The 22,878-nt window shown below is 42.5% G+C and overlaps 1 protein-coding gene across 4 annotated transcripts in view; it reads left to right on the forward strand.

Moving 5' to 3' along the window:
- The first annotated feature begins 16,321 nt into the window (after positions 1 to 16,321).
- The window catches only part of MINK1 (misshapen like kinase 1), a 302,641-nt gene continuing 296,084 nt past the window's right edge, over positions 16,322 to 22,878 (forward strand). For all 4 annotated transcript variants that reach the window (XM_030186952.1, XM_030186954.1, XM_030186955.1 and 1 more), the window contains exon 1: positions 16,322 to 16,436. In XM_030186952.1, coding sequence (XP_030042812.1) covers positions 16,380 to 16,436 — 57 coding nt within the window. In that variant the 5' untranslated portion in view covers positions 16,322 to 16,379. The remainder of the gene's footprint in view (positions 16,437 to 22,878) is intronic.

Here is a 22,878-nt window from a genome sequence, read left to right on the forward strand (position 1 = left end):
GAACTAGTAGTAATAAAAAAAGGCAAGTGCATTTTTATAATATACCACTGCAATCCACAAAACAAAAGGAGCAAGTTCCCGCATGCCATCTTTTTCTTTTGATGTGGGCACAGGAAAAAAAAAAGAATTTAAATGAACCCAGATTTCAATCTAATTCACGTTTAATGTGGGATAAAATGCCATAAGTAAATAAATAAATAAATAGAAACTTTTAACGTTGAGCGCCTGATTCTCATAACATGATATCTGTTTCAGTGGCCCTTTACCAGGAAAAAAAAAAAAAATCTCTGCACGAATGCAACAGTGCTAGGGTTTCCCTATAACCAGCCCTTCCAAATGACACACTGAGAACAATTTATAACAAATAACTACTCTACCTATGAAAAGGTATTCCGTTATTATACTTCCTCTGCGTACATCTGTATGCTGCACAAGCTGGCATGTTTGAAAATATGTGAGATTAAATAAAAATGCTATCAACAATAAAGAACAAGATGGATGCAGCAACTCATAGCTTTGCTTGCTTTGTTTTGAGTACATGCAAAACCATGGCTGCGCGGAGAAGGGGAAACAGAGACTAACCTAATTGGCTTCAACTTTTTGACATTATCTCGTCTCCTGCTTTTATCTAACCTCCTTGCAATGAACAGACATTTCTAACAGTCCAATGCAGGGGCCTTTCTTCTGCTGCTCCTGCTTCCTCTGACATTTCTTCCGGTTTCTGGAGATTGTAGTGGCAGAAGAAAGGCCCTGCATTAGCTGGAAGCAGCGTCTGTTCAGCGCTACCTCTAGCGGTGTCAAGTTTGGCAGACCATGGGAGCTGGGTTGCGGGAGTAGGAGCAGGCAAGGGAGAGATTAGCAATATGTGAGATTCAAGTAGTTATGCGTGTGAGCTGGAGAAAGGGCCCGAATGTGTCACATGCCAAATACATGCGATTTGGCATATCTGCACACAGAAAGACCTTCACAACTACCTGTGCTGACCAGTGGCAATTTTATTAACTTTTTTATGTCATCCTTCCTGTCAATGGATCAATGTCACAACAAAAAGATTTTATTGAAGATACCGTGTATGAACAAATCGCCCGACACAGGCCGTGTTTCGCCCACCTAGGGCTGCGTCAGGGGCTAATTTGAAACCTTCGTAAAGGGGCAAATATGGTGCATAAAAGTCAAGAAAAAACCAGCTAAAACGGGAATCCTGTGGTCTCTAGCATACACAAATGGACACACCATTATTGAAGCTGGAAAAAAAAATGGTGTGTCCATTTGTGTATGCTAGAGACCACAGGATTCCCGTTTTAGCTGGTTTTTTCTTGACTTTTATGCACCATATTTGCCCCTTTACGAAGGTTTCAAATTAGCCCCTGACGCAGCCCTAGGTGGGCGAAACACGGCCTGTGTCGGGCGATTTGTTCATACACGGTATCTTCAATAAAATCTTTTTGTTGTGACATTGATCTGCTGGCTTTCTTTCCCATATTGGATTTTGCAGATCGTTTGCCTTGTTGTTTTTTGGGATCCTTCCTGTCAATGCCTGAGCCAGTCAATTCCTGCCTAGGCACTGATAGGAAGGGTGGCTTTTCTCAGTGAGCTACCCATTACTACCATAATTTTAACACAGCAGTAATTTGCATACTCATTGCATATATTTATTTATTGCACTTGCATCCCACATTTTCCCACTTATTTGCAGGCTCAATGTGGCTTACAAAGACCTGATATGGCGTCGCCGTACCAGGGTAAAGAATACAATTGGTGTTACAAAGAAGTCAGGGAGAACAAGAGGAATTGATCAGGCAGTGGCGTACCAAGGGGGGGGGGAGCGGTCCGCCCCAGGTGCACGCCGCTGGGGGGGTGCCGCACGCCGGTCAGCGTCGTTCATTTCCATGCTCCCTCTGCCCCGGAACAGGTTACTTCAGAATGATCCGCCCCGGGTGTCAGCGCCCCTAGGAAGACCACTGTGATCAGGTGGTTATGGTAAGTTAGCAGCGCTAATTTCGTGGTAGAGCTGCGGCTCTACCAGGAGGCTTTCTGCATCAGCCCTTCTATGTTTATACCACACCTTTTTGAATTCTATCACTGTTTCTGTCCTCACTACCTCCACATCTTTACTGTGAAAAAGAATTTCCTGATGTTTACCTATTTGCTGCTTTATTTAATGTGCTCTAGTTAGAACATAAGAACAGCCATACTGGGTCAGACCAGTGATCTATCCAGCCCAGTATTCTGCTTCCAGCAGTGGCCAATCCATGTCACAAGTACCTGGCAGAAACACAATGAGTAGCACCGTTCTGCATTGAACCTTAATTAGGGGATATGGCGGGTAACAAAGCTGTATTAGTATTGGGTACCACAAGCATTGCGAAGAGGAAATGCACTGATATATTTGTTAATGCAGGGCCATAGGGGGGAACTACGAAGAATAAGGGAAAGAAGAATGTCAAAAGGAGTGAAAAAAAGTTTCCAAAAATATAACTGGGTTCAAGCCTTTTAGATATTAGCCAGCATAGTAGGTCATTATATGACCCTCTAACCCCCATATGGTTCCCTACTGGCATATGCCGATATATCCTTGGATGATTCAATAAGGCAAGTGCAAATTCTGACATTTGTTTGGGTTGTGGAGCAGGACATCAGGCCACAATGCGTCCAAAGCAGTGCGGGCCAAAATGAGACATTTAGCTATCACCCTCTCTCCTGCCACAAGGCTGGCAAGACTGTTCACCGCTGGACTCCTCTGACATGCGTTGGTGAAGGAGTTAGGGGAGAAATATGTTGATGGTAATTGGGGTCTTAGCCAGGAGAGGGTGATTAGTTGTGCTGTCTGTGGCCAGCTCATTGCCCTGCTACTGGTGGGAATTCGATCAACGTTGGGGAGGGGGAATTCAGGCAGCAGAATATTTCGCTACTTGTTTCTGGCTTGGGTGAATTGGTATACACCTGGTTGACAAAGCTGCATTGTAACCGGGAGTAGCCCCCACACTTTGTAACGCACTTCCTGAAAGGCTTTGCTCAATGCAAGACTCTACTTCAGGAAGCAGATTGAAGCTGGCTCTTCTCCCAAGCCTTTAATAGAAGAAACAATTAATATGCTAGTTGCATACGCGCACAAGGACTAACACTGACTACAGATACTGTAGCAGGACTTGTTCAACCATGGCAACCCTAGCTGAGATTATATTCATGCATCCTTATGGCTTTATATGCAACTTTGTTTAACTCGGTCCCTTTATTTTCTATCTTATCTATTTTATTTTTCTTACATTTGTACCCCGCGCTTTCCCACTCATAGCAGGTTCAATGCGGCTTAAATATTATATACAGGTACTTATTTGTACTTGGGGAAATGGAGGGTTAAGTGACTTGCCCAGAGTCACAAGGAGCTGCCTGTGCCTGCAGTGGAAATGGAACCCAGTTCCCCAGGACCAAAGTCCACCACTCTAACCACTAGGCCACTCCTATGTTTTCCACCTTTGCTTATACCCTGTGCTATTAAGATATTATTTCATATTGTGGTGGCAATTTAACTAGCATAGGAAAAATAATTCAGAAATGATTGCAGTAAATGCTAGAGTGAAAAATGTAACCTAACACTGAAATTTGTAACACTCTAGCCGAAAATATTAATGTAACTTGTGCTTATGATGTGCTATGGAGAAAAAGCCCTCAGAAACCGGAGGCTACTCACCTGAGGTTTTGAACGTGGTTATGAGCTGGGAACTTGAATCTATAACACACGCTCGGATTCTATCATTGGGCAAAAAAACTCCACACAGCACTAGCATTTGACTTAAGCTATGAATGACTGTAATAAATCACTCCTAAGATTTACTTCTGAGAGTGACCCTTTCAACAGCAGCAAGGCAAATGAACTTGCACTTACCTTTAGTGAAGCACTCATCGATATCTGTTCGACGGGGACCACCGTTTCACCCAAAAACACAAGGCTTCTTCAGGAACAGAGTGCTTAACTGCAATGCTGAGGGTTTAGAGTGGAAGCGCTGAAAAGCTGTGTGTATGAACACCAGCGTAGCTTTTTTTCCCTCCTTTTAAAGAACTGCCCGATGCTGGGAGCCTGTACTCTCCTGCTGGGGGGGTGGTGGTGGGGCAACTGTCCACATGCTGGGAGCTTCGGGGGTGGGGGTGGAGGCTTTCACATGAGAAGGTGCAAAAGTGCTGTGATTGGTTCATACAAAAAAGAAACTGCGTGTATGAGAGCTGTGCAAAAGCTTTTTTTTTTTTTTAACTTTAAAAACTGCTGTGCTTCCAGGGCCGAAGTAGCATACTTTACTGAAGCATCAGGGCGTGAGAACTGTTCCAGATCTTCCTGCTCTGAACACAGCAGCAGGTGAACAGAACTGCTGTGTTGGAAGGCAGGAAATCACTCTCAGATCCTGATGATTTGACGGGCTGATTCTCCCCTCCACTGTTTCAGCTGTCATTCTAGGCAGTAGCAACAGCTCCTGAACACCCATTAAAATTTCAACAGTAAAAGCAGGGGCTGCTTCTGTGCATCATTCGGAAAACATCTGTGTAGCACTTTGCATGCACATTTGTATAGTAACTAGCTCATTATAATAGTTTTGCATTCCATTTTTGTTAGCTGCTACCGTGATAGGAAAAGAATTTGGAGAACCCTTTTGTGCATGTCTTGTTTTAATCCTTGCTCACTAAACTGGCTAGAACTGGTATAAAAAAAACACATTACTGGCTCGTTAGGCTTTGTGCATCTGAGCCCAAGTAAGTAACCTGCTGGTGCCTCTGTGTCAACAGGAGTGCATCGATACTAGCCAGCTGCACCAATCTATGAACCGTGCGGCTGACCAGCTGCACATTCTGCAAGTTAGAAGTGCACTGCTGCACAGCCCATTCCACTCCAGAAGTGAAGAACTGACGTCTGAACATGTGGCCGCTGTTGCCTGCCCCTCAGTCGCTCCACCCCCCATGCCAACATCATTATCAACAGACAATAGAAATGTGCTGAGCAGGCAGCAGGAGCATAAGGCTGTAGGAGTCATGGTGGCCTGTACTCATTCAGAGCTCTCTTCACCAGTAGGTCCAAGAAAAAGGGGGCCCCCAAAACCTTCACAGGTTGCTTAGTAGTACAAATGGGAGACGGAGCAGAATAGAAGCTAGATAGAACTCAGTAGGGGGGGGGGGGGGAGAGCAGAAGCTGGATGGGACTTAGGGAAGGGAGAGTAGAAACTGGATGGTATGGGGGACAAGGGAATGGAAAGTAGGAGCTGGTTAGGACTTGGTGAGGAGGGGGAGGAAAAGGAAAATTGAAGCTGGATGGGACAGGAGGAGGAAATGGGACTTGATATACTGCCTTTCTGTGGTATTTTGCAACTACATTCAAAGTGGTTTACGTATATACAGGTATTTATTTTATACCTAGGCCAATGAAGGGTTAAGTGTCTTGCCCACAGTCACAAGGAGCTGCAGTGGGAATTGAACCCAGTTCCGCAGGCTCAAAGTCTGCTGCTCTAACCACTAGGCTACTCCTCCACTCTACAAGTGTGGGGGGAGGATGAAATTGAAGTGTGCAGGCAGACAGAAAAAAAAAATATGTCAAACAGTTCTAGAGAGGAAGGGAATGGAAAACAGGAGGAGAGAAAAAAGAATAAATGTACATTTGCCACTGAAAAGAGAGGTAGTAGAAATCAGGCAGGAGCACAAAAAAGGGAACCGAGAGCAAGATACTTGGAAAAATAAAATGCACAGACACAAAGGGGGAAAAAAGTGTTTATTTTGAATTCATTAACTGGAAAATGAACATAATAAAAAGACATCCACAATACTGCATTTCAGTTTTTATTTCTCCAGTGTTGCAGTAACTGTGCAGTTTGATTTCTTGGTGTGTTCCCAGTCCAATTTTTGTCTTCATATTTCTATTTCTTGTGATCCCTTGTCTTGCATTTGGCGAGCGCCTATATTATGTAGCGGAGGTGTAGTATTCTGTGTGCACGTACTTTCTGTGGCTTTGTACCGAACAACCAGAAGTAGATGAATTTGTGTTTGAGGTTCCCATTCTCAGAGGTGCAGTGCTGCCTATTCATGGCTAGGGTTCCTGCTGTTTGAACCATAGGAGCAGTGGTACTGTTTAGTGGATGGCAGGTTGTGTTAGGATTTGGAAAAAAGTTTATAAAGGTTTCTCAAAACTATAACAAACACTTTAACCAACCACATTTAACTGATGGATACAAATTACAGTAACCAAACCTTAAACCTCCCCTCCCCCTCTTGTACTTCACCATTCCTTTCTCCCAGTCATCAAACATTATATAAATGATAGTGAACATAGTTCAATTAACTCTTTCTGGCTATGCGTTCCACACTTTGTGAGATTTAAGTGCTCATTTTCAAAGCATTTAGACTTACAAAGTTATATAGTAACCTATGGAACTTTGTAAGTCTATGTGTTTTGTTTTCACCATACCAAGTGTTGGCAGATCCTTTTGCTTCCAGGTCACAACCATTGCTATGCAACAGGCAGTAAAGATATATGCTGCTAATTTATGCTCCTCTCTGTTTTACAATTCCAGCACTCAGAAATTAACCAAATATTCCAGCAGCATGGGGCATCACGTACAGAGACGGACTACAGCCATAGCCTCTGTCCAAAAAGCTTGCTGTTTTGCACAAGACAACCAACGATGTTGGAAATTGCCTCACATACTATAATCTCTTCAGCATAAACCAGGCCCTGTTCCATACATATGCTGAAGCTGGATTAGGGTATATAGTACAATTGATAATACATTTTATATCCATTCTGTAGCTAGCTAATGTATACGTTGTCTCCCAAATGGAAATCGAAGGGCTCAGTTGTGCATCTTGCGATAGTGTAGGAGCAAAACAGATACACTTTCTTTTGGGGTATTATTGGGATACCCGACACTTAGTGTAAGATATAACAAAAATGGGTCCCAACCAGACTAGCAGTTGTTAGGGAAGTGCCAGGTGTGAATGTTTCACCCCTTCTCCTTAGATTCAAACCCACTGTGCTAAAATAATAAAAGAAACCAACTCCACACCCAAATATTGTAAAATATTTACAGTAGCAGCAAATGACAGAGCAAACAAGAATAAAGACAAAAGACAATCCTATACAGAAACATCTTGTAGCAAAAGTATGTTCAGCCCTAGCTAGACTCTAAAGTAGAAAGAGTCACTCTAACCCCAGAGCACTGTTACACACACACATGGCACCTAACTTGATGTAGGCCTTCAGATGTCAATGTGTCCCTCAAATGTCCGTCTGGTCCAACGCAGATCTTGTCCCTCGGATGTGGTGTGGACACACAGCCCTATAGCTGTGATAAGAGCTGCCTTTTATGGAGAAGTCGGGAGCCTTATCTCTATTGCTGACATACATTCTATCCTTGAAGAACATAAACAAGTAGCTCCATGCGTCCTGCATGGATGTAAATTCTGATAACAGTCTGTGTCAATGCCGATAGCACGGTCCTTTATCAGCTATTTATGTACAGTAAACAAGAATTGTTGTTCTCTCTTAGACTTGTTGTCGCCACAATGTCTTAAGAGTCTTTACAGAGGAAATGTCTGAATTTGCCATTACAATCAGGTTCTTAATGCTGGATATTGCCATGTTTGTAGGACCATTTATGTCATGTAGGTCCATAAAGTTACTTGGATGGCTGGGTATTGTGCTCCTTATAGTGCTTCAGTAGCACTTGCATTGCTCATACAATAGCAATGCACTATAAAGGTGAGAAATCCCTCCTCATCCTACCCCATTCCACAATACTATTTCCATTGTCATTTCCTGAAGATATAGTTCTGGCCCAGCTTTGTATTATACAGTCTGAGTTGAATATAAAAAATAAAAATCCCTCAGAGGCAGACCAAATTCCTCCTGTAGGTCCGAGAGGGGGACGATTTTTCCCTTCTTCCCACACTTGCCCCAGTGGAATGATATCCAGCATTTAAAAGTGACTCTAAAATGCCTCATGTAAAACCTATAGGTGTTTGTAAAAAGATTAGGCAGCCAGGGAAAAATCTTTTGTGCTGCCTTTCAGATCGGAACCGAGGCAATTATTTCCATATGAATCAATGTAAATCCAATGAGCAGGAGAACGCATGGGTTGCCCTTTGTTTTCGCAAAATTAGCAGCGAAAACCGAGGCAACCAATGAAATCCAAGACAAATATTTCACTAAAAAAAATCAACGAAAACCGAAACCGACGATAACCGAAGTCAACGAAAACCGAGGTTTCACTGTATTTATTTTTCGTTTTCATTTGTATGCGCATACAAAAAAAATGCCTTGGTTCATTGTGGCCTATTTATACATAAAAAAACAAACAAAAAATTTTTTTTTCATAAAGATGGAGAAGTTGCCCATCGTGACCAATCAAGTTTCACTTTTCATCTCTGTGAAAAAGAAATGAGGAATCCGGTCACTAAGGGTAAGTTTTCGACTTTCTATAGATATGAACAATGAGACATACAGATGAGGCCTATTTTTTACTTAGTGGCCCTTTACTAAAGCTGCATGTCCTATTGTATTCCTATAGGCTACGCAACAGTGCACGCTAACCGCTGCATTCTAGTTATCATGCCTTAATTTCCATGTGGAAATCGAAGTGTAATCTATAACAATGCGCTTAATTTAATTGGCTAACCAGTATCAGTGCTGTCACTTGGATATTAACAAGCAATTATCAACACTAATTTGCATTTAAGATTTACATGCAGAACTTGCTAAACGTATTCTGTAGCATGGTGCGTGTAAATTCGAAGTCGCATAGTTGAAAAGGGGGCGTGGTCATGGGCGTTGTTGTAGAAAACACCCACTCTGCGCCTGAATTAGGTGTAACATTTACACCAAGTAAAATGTGGCGTACTTGGCCGTGACTACGTTTGGTTGCATGGAGAGGCGCTCGGTGTATTCTATATACTGTGCAGAAATCTAATCCCTATTCTATAAAATTTAGGCGTACTTTAGAGAATACACCTAGGCATATTTGTTTTTCTGTGCAAAATTTTCAGGCACACAAGAAAAGCAAACAATTTATTTGTTGCATTTGTACCCCACATTTCCCCACCTATTTGCAGGCTCAATGTGGCTTACATAGTGCCGTCAAAGGCATTTGCCCAGTCGGTGGATAACAAATACAAAGTTGTATAGTGATCGTATGAGGTATAAGTGGAGGGTCGGAATGGATGAAGATTGCGTGATGTCCTGTTCGATCATAGTCATGTTGTGTTGTTAGGTGAAGAGGGTTACGTGGGGTCGTTGGGGTAGGCCTTTTTGAAGAGGTAGGTTTTTAGTGATTTCCTGAAGTTCAAGTGGTCGTGGATTGTTTTCACAGCTTTTGGGAGTCCATTCCATAGTTGTGCGCTTATGTAAGAGAAGCCGGCTACATAAGTTGTTTTGTATTTCAGTCCTTTGCAATTTGGGTAGTGTAGGTTTAGGTAGGATCTTGACGATCTGACTTTGTTTCTTATTGGTAAGTCTATAAGGTCTGTCATGTATCCTGGGACTACGCTGTACATAATTTTGTGGATTAAGGTGCAGATTTTGAAGAGGATCCGTTCTTTGATTGGGAGCCAATGCAACTTTTCTCGGAGGGGTTTGGCACTTTTGAAGCATGTTTTGCTGAATATCAACCTGGCTGCTGTATTTTGGGCGGTCTGGAGTTTTTTTATGAGTTGTTTTTTTGTAGCCCGCGTAGATTCCGTTGCAATAATCTGCATGGATTAGGACCATTGATTGTATTATGTATCAAAAAGTTGCTCTTGGGAAGAAAGGTTTTAATCGTTTGAGCTTCCACATTGATTAGAACATTTTCTTTGTTATAGAGTTTACTTGGCTCTTGTTATGAACCCCTCTCAAACTTACCTCTTTCCTGGGGGTCAGCTTCTTAGCTGGCTTCTGTTTCTTTTCTCTGTCCTTTCTGAGCTGGCTCTGTCTCTCTGTGCTGGCAGCTTCCAGCAGCATGGGGTTAATTGTTTTACTTTACTGCAGCTGTGTGGGTGGACTGAGTTAGCTCTACCTCTCTTTGGGTGTACTGGCTTCAAGTGCTTCACGGTGTTGCATTGGTGTGGGTTGGGCCTCTCTGGGTCAGTGTGTAGGTCTAGGGAGTGTGACATCATCAGGGAGGGCCTTGATAAGGAAGTGGTTTTGTTTCCTTCAGAGCCTTTGCAACGGTGGTGTTTGCTTTAGGTAGGGTGGTGCAGTGTGCACTTCTGACTTTGTGTCTAGTTTCCCTGCTTGCTTTTGCTAAGGGCCAGGTTAGTGTTAGTGCAGTGTGCACTGGTGCCTGTGTGTTTAGCTTTCCTGCTTTTCCCTTATGGTTCCCCTGCTTTTCCCTCTTGGTTTTGGAAGCATTGCTATGTGTAGGGCTTTGGAAGCTCTGTTGCTGATAGAAGTACTTCAGGGTTTGGTGTTGTTAGGAACACTGCACTTCTGGTGTTTGTGCTATTGGGAGCATTGCAGTCTTTGCTGTTGGTGTTTGGTGATTTAGAATAACTTTTGGCTTATGTGTTAGCTGCTCTGCTTTTTCCTGGTGGCTCCCCTGTCTTCCCTTTTAGTGCTAGGAGCTCTTCTGGTTGCTTGCCAGAGTAGTGCTTAGGAAGCACCTTGTTAGTTTTATATCTAGCTTGCTAGAGCAGTGCTTAGTTAGCTTGTTAGTTTTGTGTTTAGCTTGTTAGTGTAGAGCTCTGCTTGTAGCTTGGTGCTTAGTAGCATCTGTGTTAGCTTTGTGTTTAGTTCCCTGCTCTGTTAGTTTAGGGCTTAGGAAGTCCCTTTCTTGAGCAGGGCTTAGGAGCTCCTGTTTAGTATAGGGCTTAGGAAGTCCTTTTGTCAGTTTACTGTTAGGAACACTCCTGCTAGTTTAGGGCTTGGGAGCACGTAGATCAGTTTAGGTTTAGGAGCACTTCTGTTTCCAGTCCTGGTCCCTGTGTCATCCGGTATCCAGTAAGTCCTGCCGGCTACTCGAACCCAGGAGCTCAACTCCTGGGGGACTTAGTAGCTAAGTGCAGGTGAAGCTGTGTGGACCAGTCCGGTGTGCTCCAGTCCGGTGTTCCAGTCTTGTGTCCTCCAGTCCGGGGGATTCCAGTCCTGTGTCCTCCAGTCCGGGGAATTCCAGTCCAGTGTTCCAGTCCGTGTGTTCTGGCTCACTGGGCGGTGCCTGCAGTCCCTGCCGGTGTCAGTGTGCTTGCCCAGCGTTGGTTGGTGGGTTTTGCCTGCTGCTGTCGCTCCTCGTCAGCAGCCCAAGGGCTCACGTTTGCTCCAGAGCCCAGCCCCGCGGGCTCTGAACCTGAGAACCTGACAGCTCTCGAGAGTTAGGTTGCGATCGAGTGTGACACCGAGTATTTTCAAACTGTCCGAGGTAGGGAGGGTATGTCCTGCAGTATTTATGGTTATGGGTTTGTATTTGTTATATGGAGAAGAGAGGATGAGGCAATGTGTTTTTTTCGGTGTTCAGTTTCAGTTGGAATGAGTTTGCTCAGTCGTCCATGATGTTCAGACTATCGTTGATTTGGCCTTCAGGATTGAGAAAAATGTTAATCTTTTATTCAGAATAAAAGATTAACATTTTTCTCAATCCTGAAGGCCCAGTGTTTGCTTGTCTTGTACTTCTGTTTATATTTGTATGCTGTTACCCTCTCTTTTGTGACCCAAAGGTTTCAGGCATCATATGTAGAATCTAGCCCTAAATGTCCATTAGAGTGCACAAAGCTTTACTAAAAGGGGCCCTCAGTTTGTAAGAGCAACATACCACTTGCCTTGTACTGTTGACCTGTATTTGTTATATATGTTGTCAAGGTAGTTTACTAATTAAAAAAAAAAAACGTCTATTTCAAAATCCCTGCGGATCAGAGTTTGGGGGTACTTGGCTTGAAGAAGTTAAATGAATATGCTAGAGCAGCATCTCTTATGTGTTAAGTTAGTTGAGAGATACATGATGATTGAAAGAGCGCAGGCAGTGACTGGGGCTTCCTGAGCTCCTCCGTTAGTGAAAGTAGGAGAGAAATATGTCAGATGGACAGGGGACAAAGTAAAGCAAAAACCAAAGACTGCGACTAACACAATTAGAAAACAAATGGCCAGACAAGAGTAGAATACATTTTGGGACTGCTATTCAAAAACAAGCTGGACTCCTAAATGTGTTCTATTTTAAATCTCAAAAATCATCTTAATCTAGGAGTTTAAAAGATAATGCTTATAAATTCGGCAATCCATTTGCCTAGAGCAGGGCTATCAAACCAGGCCTCTGGACACACCCAGCCAAGTCAGGTTTTAAGGATACCTACAATCAGGGCTTTTTTTTGAGGGGGTAGTTGGGGGTACTGAGTACCGGCACCTTTTCCACTGTCTGTTAAACTTGACCCATGGTTCTCGTATTTTAATGAAAGAGTTCAGGTTCTACATACAAATTCTGCTTTGTCATAGATTCTATGACTGGTTGCAGGGGCCCTGGCTATTGTGGGGTGAGTCCCTCAATTATCACTCCACCCCTGAAGGGTGGCCTGGCATTTGAGTACCGGCACCTTTTTTGCTAGACAAAATGCACTGCCTACAATGAATATGCATGAGAGAAATTTGAATGCACTACCTCCACTGTATACAACTTTCTCTCATGGATCTTCATTGTGGGTATCCTGACTCATGGGTTGAGAACCTCTGACCTAGATTTACGAATCTAGTGCTAAAAATCATTGCTAAATTCCACCTTTTTCCCTTCCCTAAATCCACTTCCGTTGCCACCAACTTTTTATGCTCTTAAAATTAGCAGTTTAGTTAAATTCTGGAATATAAAAACTTTGTACTCAGCCTTAGTAAATGTTCAAAGCAGCAAATTTAGTGGCGTTAACTCTGAAATTCAGTAGTATAAATCCTTTGAACACCTGGCCAATATTTTAGGCTATAGTAGTTTTTGTAATACATTTAGCTACCTTTTATATTTTGCATAGTGTATGCCAGATATTACCCAGTGTCCTTCATCAATTGGGGAGCAAACCACTTTACTCTCCATTCCACTCTTCACTCCAAGGATGGTAGCTTATGCCTGAAAATTCTCTGCATAACAATCAACCGCAATCTCACACTAGAGAACCAAGTGAAATCTACAACAAAGAAAATGTTCCACTCAATGTGGAAACTCAAACGCCTGAAACCATTCTTTCCAAGGGAAACATTCCACAACCTGATACAATCAATGACACTAAGCCATGTAGACTACTGTAATGGAACCTATGCAGGATGCAAGGAACAAATCTTAAAGAAACCCCAGACTGCTCAAAACACGGCGGCCAGGCTTATATTTGGAAAAACGCGATACAAAAGTGCCAAACCCCTCAGTGAAAAATTGCACTGGCTTCCAATCAAAGAACATATTGCTTTCAAAATCTGCACTCTGGTCCACAAAATCATCTACGGCGAAACCCCGGAATACATGACAGATCTCATAGCCAACCACAAACACAACAGGATCAACATGAACATACCAGCTTTTCCTACATAAGCACACAACTATGGAATGCACTACCTAAAACAGTGAAAACAACATATGACCACCTAAAATTCCGGAAAGCATTAAAAACCAACCTGTTCAAAAAGGCATACCCCACCGACCCAACTTAAATGCCGGCACCTTGCAACACAACAAAACCAAAGCTCGTAATGGACACAAGAACTCTTCCACTCTACAATTCCCTATATGACTGCTACACTTGAACCTTACCCCACCATAACATTATTGTATTTGTTCCTACCGGAATTGGCGATCGCCTTTATGGTACTATGTAAGCCACATTGAGCCTGTAAATAGATGGGAAAATGTGGGATAAAAATGTAACAAATAAGTAAATAAACTTTACTGAACTCTGCAACAGGCAGTTGTACATAAGGATTTGTGAAGTCTGAATCATCTAGTAGTTGGTTGAAGGCATTTCTTGTCATTTCAAGACCATTTGTTACAGTCTCCTTCACTTGACAAATGGTTTCTCTTAACAGTCTCAAGGTATATATACATTTACAATGGCTCCAGTTCTTTATCCAGCCCTGTGGGCTGCATAATCTAAGGCTGTGCTTATGGCCCTAGTTGTCACAAGCAAACTACTACTATTTAACATTTTTATAGCGCTACAAGGCATACGCAGCGCTGTACACCATACACAAACTCCTCAGGCACCAGTGTTCCCAGTCTGTCCCCCTCCTCCAGAGATGCACTGAAGAGCTGCACAATTTGTCCTTGAACAGACTCTTATGTTTTTGCTCCTGGTCTGAGCTCATCTTGCACCCATGCAGAGTGCTCTTCACATTGCAATTATTGCTGTGGCCGGCAATAGCTTTGGTTATTGGCCTTTCCGGGACACCCCCTCTCCTCACAGGTGTTGGCAGGAGTAAAGGCAACCAAAGACCTCATGCACTCCCCGACAATATTTATTAACTCTAAAACTCATCCCCTACTGTCATTCAACCGGGCACATTTCCCTCAGCACATTTCTCCCCTCCCCCTTAGCTTCTCATTTCTTCATTACCAACCAATGTCCCTCCCCCCAGAGAATCCAGGGAGAGGTAGGGCTTGCCATCATTTGGCAAACCCCATAATAATGGGGTATTATACACATTTGTATGCTTGAGGTGTTCCGTTAGTATTGCGTTTCTGGAGAATGAGCCCAGGGATGAAGAAAAGAGGCAGAACAGACAAACAAACTGGAAGCGAAAGAAATAGTAAACATATACAAATACATATAATTAGAAAACATGTACATTTGGCACTTCTTCTGTATAGAAACAATATTGTCCCTGTTACTATGTTGTGGAAGTTATTTTGGCTTTGGTATTTTGTCATATATAATGCTGTGCCAATAAAACATTTTAAAAAATGGATATATTAGCATGACTATTAAAAAAAAATAAAAAATGGACATGTTAGCATGCAATATAAGCATAGAGTCCATCTTCACACTTTCTTCCCGGGACTGCCTCCACTTACTGTTTTACTTGGCCCGACAACAAAATGACCGACACCTTGTTTGTTTGTTTTTTTGCACACAAATAGAGGAAGAAGGTAGTAACATGGGGTAATAAATATGTAGATATCCTGAGCGCACTGCATAACTCCAAATGAAAGGAGCAAGTGGTTTTATAACTCCAAATAAAAATAAAATTTTGGAGGGTCAGGGAGAATAATGATTAATGTCCTGAGTTAAATACCATACACAGAGAAAACAAACAAAAAAAAAACATTAGGGGTTACATGTAAAATGTTCATATGTATACGACTACCAAAAGAAAAATGACGTTTTAAAATGTTGGCGATCGAATCCGGGAAGATCCCGAGGATCCCGCTGTATCCGGTTTTTACACCGTCCCCCAAATGAAGGCGTCCCAAAGACGGGGGGGGTCCACTCCAAAAGATCCGAGAGTAGCTAGCTGCAAGTTAGGCTTCCTTCCTGCCTTTGGCTCCACTCTGTTCCAAGAGCAGCTTATGTACAACTTCACGGATGAGACAGCAAGAAAAGTGTTCTGCTTTGCATCTTCCCATCAGGATACTGCACCAGTTCCTGCAGTCCGATTATAAATCTAAACGCAGAGCTCCTCATCACGAAGCCGAACTATCCTCCGTCTCAACTCAGCGAAGAGAGCACAACACACCAAAAAGGCAAAGAACGCTTCTCCGGCCGCGCCACCACGTGACGTTTGGCACCTCCCCGTTACGTCCTTGCGTCCTCAGCTACATGCCCGACAGAACCGGCCTCTCACACGAAAGAGACTTGTGGAATGGAGAGGTCAGGAATTGACTGACGCATGCGCATTGCAGTTTTCTCTCCCCCCCCCCCCCTGTCGCTGCTTGCACTAGGGGTGGAGCTAACAGGTAGCCGCGTCGGGCATAGGCCGCTGTGGTGGAGGGAGCGAGGAGCTGGTGGTATGATCGTTGCCACTTTCTCCAGCACCAGCCTTTGATCTGCGAGGAAAAGGAATCACGGAAACAAACGGCAGAGGCAGTGGAAGGAGGGCGATCGGGCGTTAGAAAGGCGTGGAGGAGGGGGAAAATAGAAGGATCCAAACAGGAGGAGGAGGAGGGGGAGCCGGCATTGGATTGCGTGGGAGACTGGAGGAGTAGGGGCGAAAGCAAGACGAGCCGTCAGTGCGGAGCTGGGGGAGTGGGAGGTAGAAGATTAGTTGGCAGTGGGAAGGATAGGGAGGGAGAGGTAGGTTGGGGGGGGCATAGGGAGGGGAAAGCAGTACAGATCACGTAATAGGTGTGGTATAGGGAGTAGGCAAAGGCGGTAGGTGGGGGGAGGGTGAAAAAAAGGGGGGGCGGGGTAGGAAGCCGGTTGCTGGAATTTCGGGAACGGGTGAAAAGTAGTAGAGCCACTGTTGCTGCCTTTGAAGGATGTCTGATCCCGCTCCAGCCAGGAGCCTGGATGATATAGACCTCGCAGCTCTGAGGGTAAGTACCCCCACTTCTCCCCAACAGTTGCACCTTTTTTTTTTTTTCACTCTGTTGTTTTTCTTTGCCCTGAGTTGGCATTTCTCTCGGCATGTAATAACTCGTAGATGCTACCTTGGCACAATTATGCCTTGCATTTTCAGTAGCCCTCCTTGTTTTTACTTCTTTCAGTACACCCAGGTCACAGCTGTAAACCTCTTAAGATGATCCAAAGCAGTGCTTAGCCTAACTTTGTCCTTCAGCTCTTCTCGGCAGATTGCTATGATTTTTGTTTTGTTACCCACCGTCTAACCTTGTTACAGGCCAGGATCCCCAGTACTAATTTCTCCTCCTATAACGGATTGTTGGAAGAGCCCTGAGTTGCTGGCTGCTGCTTTTCACTGCAGCAAGAGTGACCCACACGTTTTTCCTCTCCCCTTTTCTGTGTTAATCTTATGCTTTAAATCTGGTTTATGGTAGCTATAATGTTTTCCCAGTTTCTTCCAATCCGTGAGGATTAAATGTCCCGATACCTCCAGTATAGAAGGCAGTAATTTGTACCATCAGTGTAGCTGGATAGGCTAGGTCCAGTTTTTTAAGGCTTGAATAAGTAGGTTTATAATTACAGAAACACGGTTATAAATATGTGTTTCTGTAATTATATGCGTAGATATTTGAGGAAACCAGTTCCCCCACACAACCTATAGTTTATCTCTGTATATCTCTTGAATAAGTAGGTTTTACATGTTTATTTACAAAAATGTTGCTGATATGTTGAAGCATCTTGCTGTTGCCTCCTGCTCCTGTTTTAGGCCAGTGCTGTTCAATGCATTCCAGCAATGCCAGTCTTTTCCGTTTATTCTGCAGGTTTAAATAATTGTTGACAATCTATGTGATAATCAATATTGTGATTAAATCATGACAACTGTGAGGTTGACGCTTCTCAGTTTTATGTGCTTTTCAGGTTCTGTGAACGGCTATGCTTTTACTCTACATGATATAGAAGCATTACAGTGGCCACTTATGAGGGTTGGGAAGGGAGAGAAATTAATCTGTATAGTATTAATGGACTTCTAAACTATCATTCAGGAGAAATGGTTCTCAACTAAGTCCTTGGAACACTCCTAGCCAGTCAGGTTTTTAGGATACCCACAATGAATATGCATGAGAGAAATTTGCATGTGCCAAGGTTGAGAACCCCTGCTCTGAAGTGTCAGATTGGTGGAATAAAAAGTAATGGATTTTTGTTATATTGCCATTAAAGTTTAGTTAGATATCAAAACTTGGCCGTTTGTCTGTTTCAGATAAGCATTTTGTATGCATTGTGGCTAAAAACCAGCATGTCTGTGTGTTAGTAGGAATGATTGTGAGTTGAAAGATTATCAACTATTGATCTATCCACACCAACATTTTTTAAAAAATTTAGCAGGATTTTAACTTACTAGCTTAGTCATGACCACTATTAGTTTTAATTTATAATAGTTTTTGGTTTTGTACGCCTACTTCTGTACTTATCTAGAGCAGGATATCAAGTAAAATGAATCAAATAGATTGATCCAGCTGTGCTTTTCAAGAACATGAATGAAAAATTCATTTTCATGAGGTTTTGTTTAGTTACAGTTCTTTACATTACGGTTTGTTCATGCATTTTGAACTGTTTTCTCTACCTTTTTCTTCCACTGTCTAAGCAGGCATTGTTCAGGTGTGCTTTTTTTTTTTTTTTTTAAATAAAGGACTGTATATTAGTGGATTTCCTGGGTTGTCACTTGAGAGATGGGCTTTGAAAAGAAAGTCCTTCTGTTATGGTTCCTAGAAATGCAGGCTGTTAAGGTTTAGCTAAAATGGCTTTGAAGATGTCCTTTGAACCCTAGTATTAAGCTTTTAAAATGCCTCCCTTGATGTTATCTCTACCCCAACTGCTTTGTTGGTTTCTGTTAACTCATTTAATGTCTGTACATCTATTAATAGTTTGCTGGGAAGTAGTATTTATTGGTTTCTGTTAACTCATTTTATGTCTGTACATCTATTGTTAATAGTTTGCTGGGAGGTAGTATTTATATAACTTGAGGAGAGACCAGAAAATGAAAGTAAGCACCACTTTTGGGGGGCCCTTTTACTAAGCATCACTATCACTAGCGCGGGGCTTTCCCGTGCGCTGAGGCCACTTTTAGTGCAACTGTAAAATGACTGCTTTTCCCGTTTTCTCAATTAGTGGCCAAGTACTGATCTCCCTATTAGCATGGGAGCATTTACTGACACCTGTTTTCTAGGCAGTAAGGTCTCCTGCGCTAATCATGTGGATCCTAAGGAGCTTAGCCGAGATTGGGTGGCAGAGCCGGTGGCGGGAGGTGGGGATAGTGCTGGGCAGACTTATTCAGTCTGTGCCAGAGCCGGTGGTTGGGAGGGAAGGGCTGGTGGTTGGGAGGTGGGGATAGTGCTGGACAGACTTATACGGTCTGTGCCAGAGCCGGTGGTTGGGAGGCGGGGCTGGTGGTTGGGAGGCGGGACTAGTGCTGGGCAGACTTATACAGTCTGTGCCCTCAAAAAGACAGGTACAAATCAAGGTAAGGTATACACAAAAAGTAGCACATATGAGTTGTCTTGTTGGGCAGACTGGATGGACCATGCAGGTCTTTTTCTGCCGTCATCTACTATGTTACTATGATACTAATCGGTTGGCGTGTGCCGATGTAGCTGCTCTGCTTAGTGCAGAGCACGTGTACTCTCTGCCCCCAGCGCTTTACAGTTTAAAAAAAAAAAGTATTGTGTAAGAAGCTTGCGCTGATCCAAAAAGTACTGTGGAATGCTTGAGCGCAGCCCATGCTAGTGATTTTTCTTTAACCTGTGGTAAGCGTTAGTGTTTACCGTAGCTTAGTAAAAGGGCCCCCCTTTGTTATAAACAAGTTTTTATTAATTTATTTGTTAAATTTGTATCCCACATTTTCCCACCTATTTGCAGGCTCAATGTGGCTTATATAGTACCGTAAAGGCGTTCGCCAAGTCTGGTAGAGAGACAAATACATGGTGATGTTGTGGTCGATTAGGTTCAGGCACAATGGGGATCGAAGAGAGGAGACTTCCAAAGTGATATGGAGGGGCATTTTCCATATGACATCTAAATCCAACTTCAAAGTTTTGCTGAAAACAACCAAAAATCAAGTAGTGAAAATGACCGTTTTCAAACCAGAACAAATCTTAGCTTTTTTTTTTTGAAAATGACCATTTCCTAGTTATTTTTGTGCTTAGTCTGTCTACCTTTTTGGACCATTAAAAAAAAAAAAGATCACATACTACTAAAAGGTCTTCAAGGAAAATATTGACATTGGATTGGCTTGTAAAATTGTGTAACAAAATAAGCACTACAAACCTTCTTCCTGTAAATTCTGTTTGGCTGAAATAATTCTGACTTTAGGTCTTTCGTTCTGATTTGTGTTTCATTCCTTAGTTGTTGAATTGTTTGAAAGCTTCTTCTACCCTTTTGAACCTAGGTAAATCCGGGTACCACTGTTCTGAATGTTATGAACGTAAGACTTTTGAAATAAGAATGATTGAATATTTTGACACCCAACAAACAGGACTTAATAAGGATCTGGGTTTTCTAACTCATTATAAAACATAAAGCTGTATTTCTCTGTTTATTTCTCTGTTTATTACCCTCCTCTCACCTACCAACACCCATTCTGTTAGAATATCAATGAAATGCTTTGATGTCCCCATGCATACCCCCACCCTCCCACTCTGTCAGACAGTCAAAGTAATGCTTTGATGTTTCTCTCATATATACTATCTGCTACCTCATTTGCTTATTTCCGATCTGAGGAAGAAGGGCAACCTTCGAAAGCTAATCAAGAAATGTATTAAGTTATGTTCAATAAAAAAAAGGTATCATCTTATTTTCTTTTCCATGTTTTATTTTGTTTGATTTCTATTGATAACCTGAATGTTATCAAAACCCCATGTGGGTGTTGTGCATAGTTCATCTTGAAGCTTATGACCGAGTATCTAATTTGAGAAGATGACAGAACGTGTATTTATCATGGAACTGTGTTTTTAAAAATAATAGTTTATATGTGTGAGAGAGTTGGTAGTTTTCACTAAATCAATCTATTTATTCTTGGGAAAATTTTATGCTGAAGTTGGTTCATGAGGTTGAGTGAGGCAGTTAAAAAAATGTATGTGGACATGAGGATCAGGCACTCTAGCTGTTAATCTTTAATTATGTATGGGTCTGTTATGGCTTGGAACATCTATAAGGATTCACATGTTCCAAGGGCCTTCTGTATTTTTTCTTAATAAAGTGCTTGGTACCTATAATGAAGAAAGCTTGAGATTTATCTTTGCTACATACCTCAATCTGTTTACTACTTCAGTAGTTTTAACTTGAAGCTTTTTATTCTGAAATTTAAGAGAAGAGAATGGTTGCTTGCCTATGATTACGTATCAGGACTGGAAAAATCCTGGGTTCCTAAAATTGAGGACCTGATGTTTGATATAAAAGATACTGGCTGTGCATGAGCAAGGGAGAACTATTGCTGGTGGGGCCTGGGCTTCAAAGAGATACTGTGGTGGTTGCCACTGGTGGGTCCCAGTTAATCAGAGCTGGCATTAGACATTCAAGAGGAGAGGACCCAAAAGCTGGCCTTCAGCCTATGCCTCCTTTAGCTTGAGTCATTTTGAGGCCCATTGCAAGGCAGAGATAGGTGGGAGAGTACACTTAGAAATGAGGGGAAGTGCTAGGAAGCAAGATGAGGGCAGTATTGGGGAAAAAAAGTCTTTGAGAACATAGTAAACATAGTAGATGACGGCAGAAAAAGACCTGCATGGTCCATCCAGTTTGCCCAACAAGATAAACTCATGTGTATACCTTACCTTGATTTGTACTTGCCTTTTTCAGGGCACAGACAGTACAAGTCTGCCCAGCAGTATTTCCCACCTCCCAACCACCAGTCCCGCCTCCCATCACCGGCTCTGGCACGGACCTTATAAGTCTGCCCTCCACTATCCTCGCCTCCCAACCACCAACCTCTCTTCCCCCACCTGCTCCGCCACCCAATTTCGGCTAAGCTTCTGAGGATCCATTCCTGCTGCACAGGAGAAGAGTCCTGGAGAGAGGAAAGTGGCTGAATAAGGGAAGGGAGAGGAACGAGAAGCAAAATGTGAAAAAGGAAAAGTAGAGAAAATGAAAATATTATACAATTTTGTTTTAACATCTACATTGTATTTTCAGTGGCTTAAATACAAGGATCTCTTGTGTTTCCTGCCCTTGCATATCTGCTACCCAGCTGAGAAAGCTGGAGCAATTAGAAGTTTTTAATTGCCTGTCTCTTGTTCCACTTAAGAGCATCTGGGATCTCTGTGGTTTACAATCAACTCATTCAACATATTGAATCAAGCAATATCCTTCAAGCAGGTTTGAGCCCAAACATAGTACTGAAACACTTCTGCATCTGCATTCTTTGTATGACCTTATCCGTATTTCGCTTGATCAACGCCACTCAGTAATTATAGTTTCCATAGGTCTGTCTTCAGCATTTGATCTCATCAATCACACTCTCCTTCAACGGCTGCATTCCATCGGCATATCTGACATTTTCCTTTCCTGGTTTGCTAGTTACCTTTCTAATTTTCTTACCATCTTTATTTTCATGATGAGTCCACAGATTTTCTTCCACTTCTTTCAGGAGTTCCTCAAGGCTCCATGTTGTCTTCAGCTCCCTTTAATATTTTTCTAGCCCCTCTTCTCACTGTCATTCAAAACTGTTCTTGTACTCCATTCTGCTATGCAGATGATATTCAGATTTTCTTTAAGGTCGCAGACACATCCTCTGTCATGACTCTCAATAACTGTCTCTCTTAAGGCTTCCTCATGGCTCAAATCCAATCTTTTCTTTACTGCTAAATGTGAAACGATTTATTTTTTTCACCCTCTCTCCATCCCCTAGTACCGGCTCCCTCTCTACCTTATCTTTCAAGGATTCAATTAAGATTCCAAGTGTTACATTTGATTCAGCTCTAACCTTTAAGCCTCATATTGATTCAGTTCTTGTACCCTTCTTTGCTCTTTGTCTTTGGGCTCTTCGGTCGATTCTTTCTGCCTCGCTATTATGCCCACTATGCACTGGTCATATCCTGTTTGGACTATTGTAGCTCCCTTTTTTTGGGTTTACCTTTACAAAGCCTGAAGCGCTTCCAACTCATTTAACTGACAGTAGTTAAGCTACTTCACAACGCACAGTGTTTTGATCATGTCACTTCTCTTTTGATATCCGAATACCGGCTTCCTGTATATAGTGTGTTTGTTTTTTTTTTTTTTTTTTAAATTTAAGATTCTGTTATTGGTCTGTAAATCCAGGTTTCCTTCTGCCCCTCTCTATCTTAACAAGGTTCTTATTTTCTATTTTCCTCTTTGTTGCCTTAGATCGACCGATAATAATCTTTCCTTACCACCACCTTCTCTTATTCG

This window comes from Microcaecilia unicolor, chromosome 14, assembly GCF_901765095.1.
Source record: "Microcaecilia unicolor chromosome 14, aMicUni1.1, whole genome shotgun sequence".
NCBI lineage: Eukaryota > Metazoa > Chordata > Amphibia > Gymnophiona > Siphonopidae > Microcaecilia > Microcaecilia unicolor.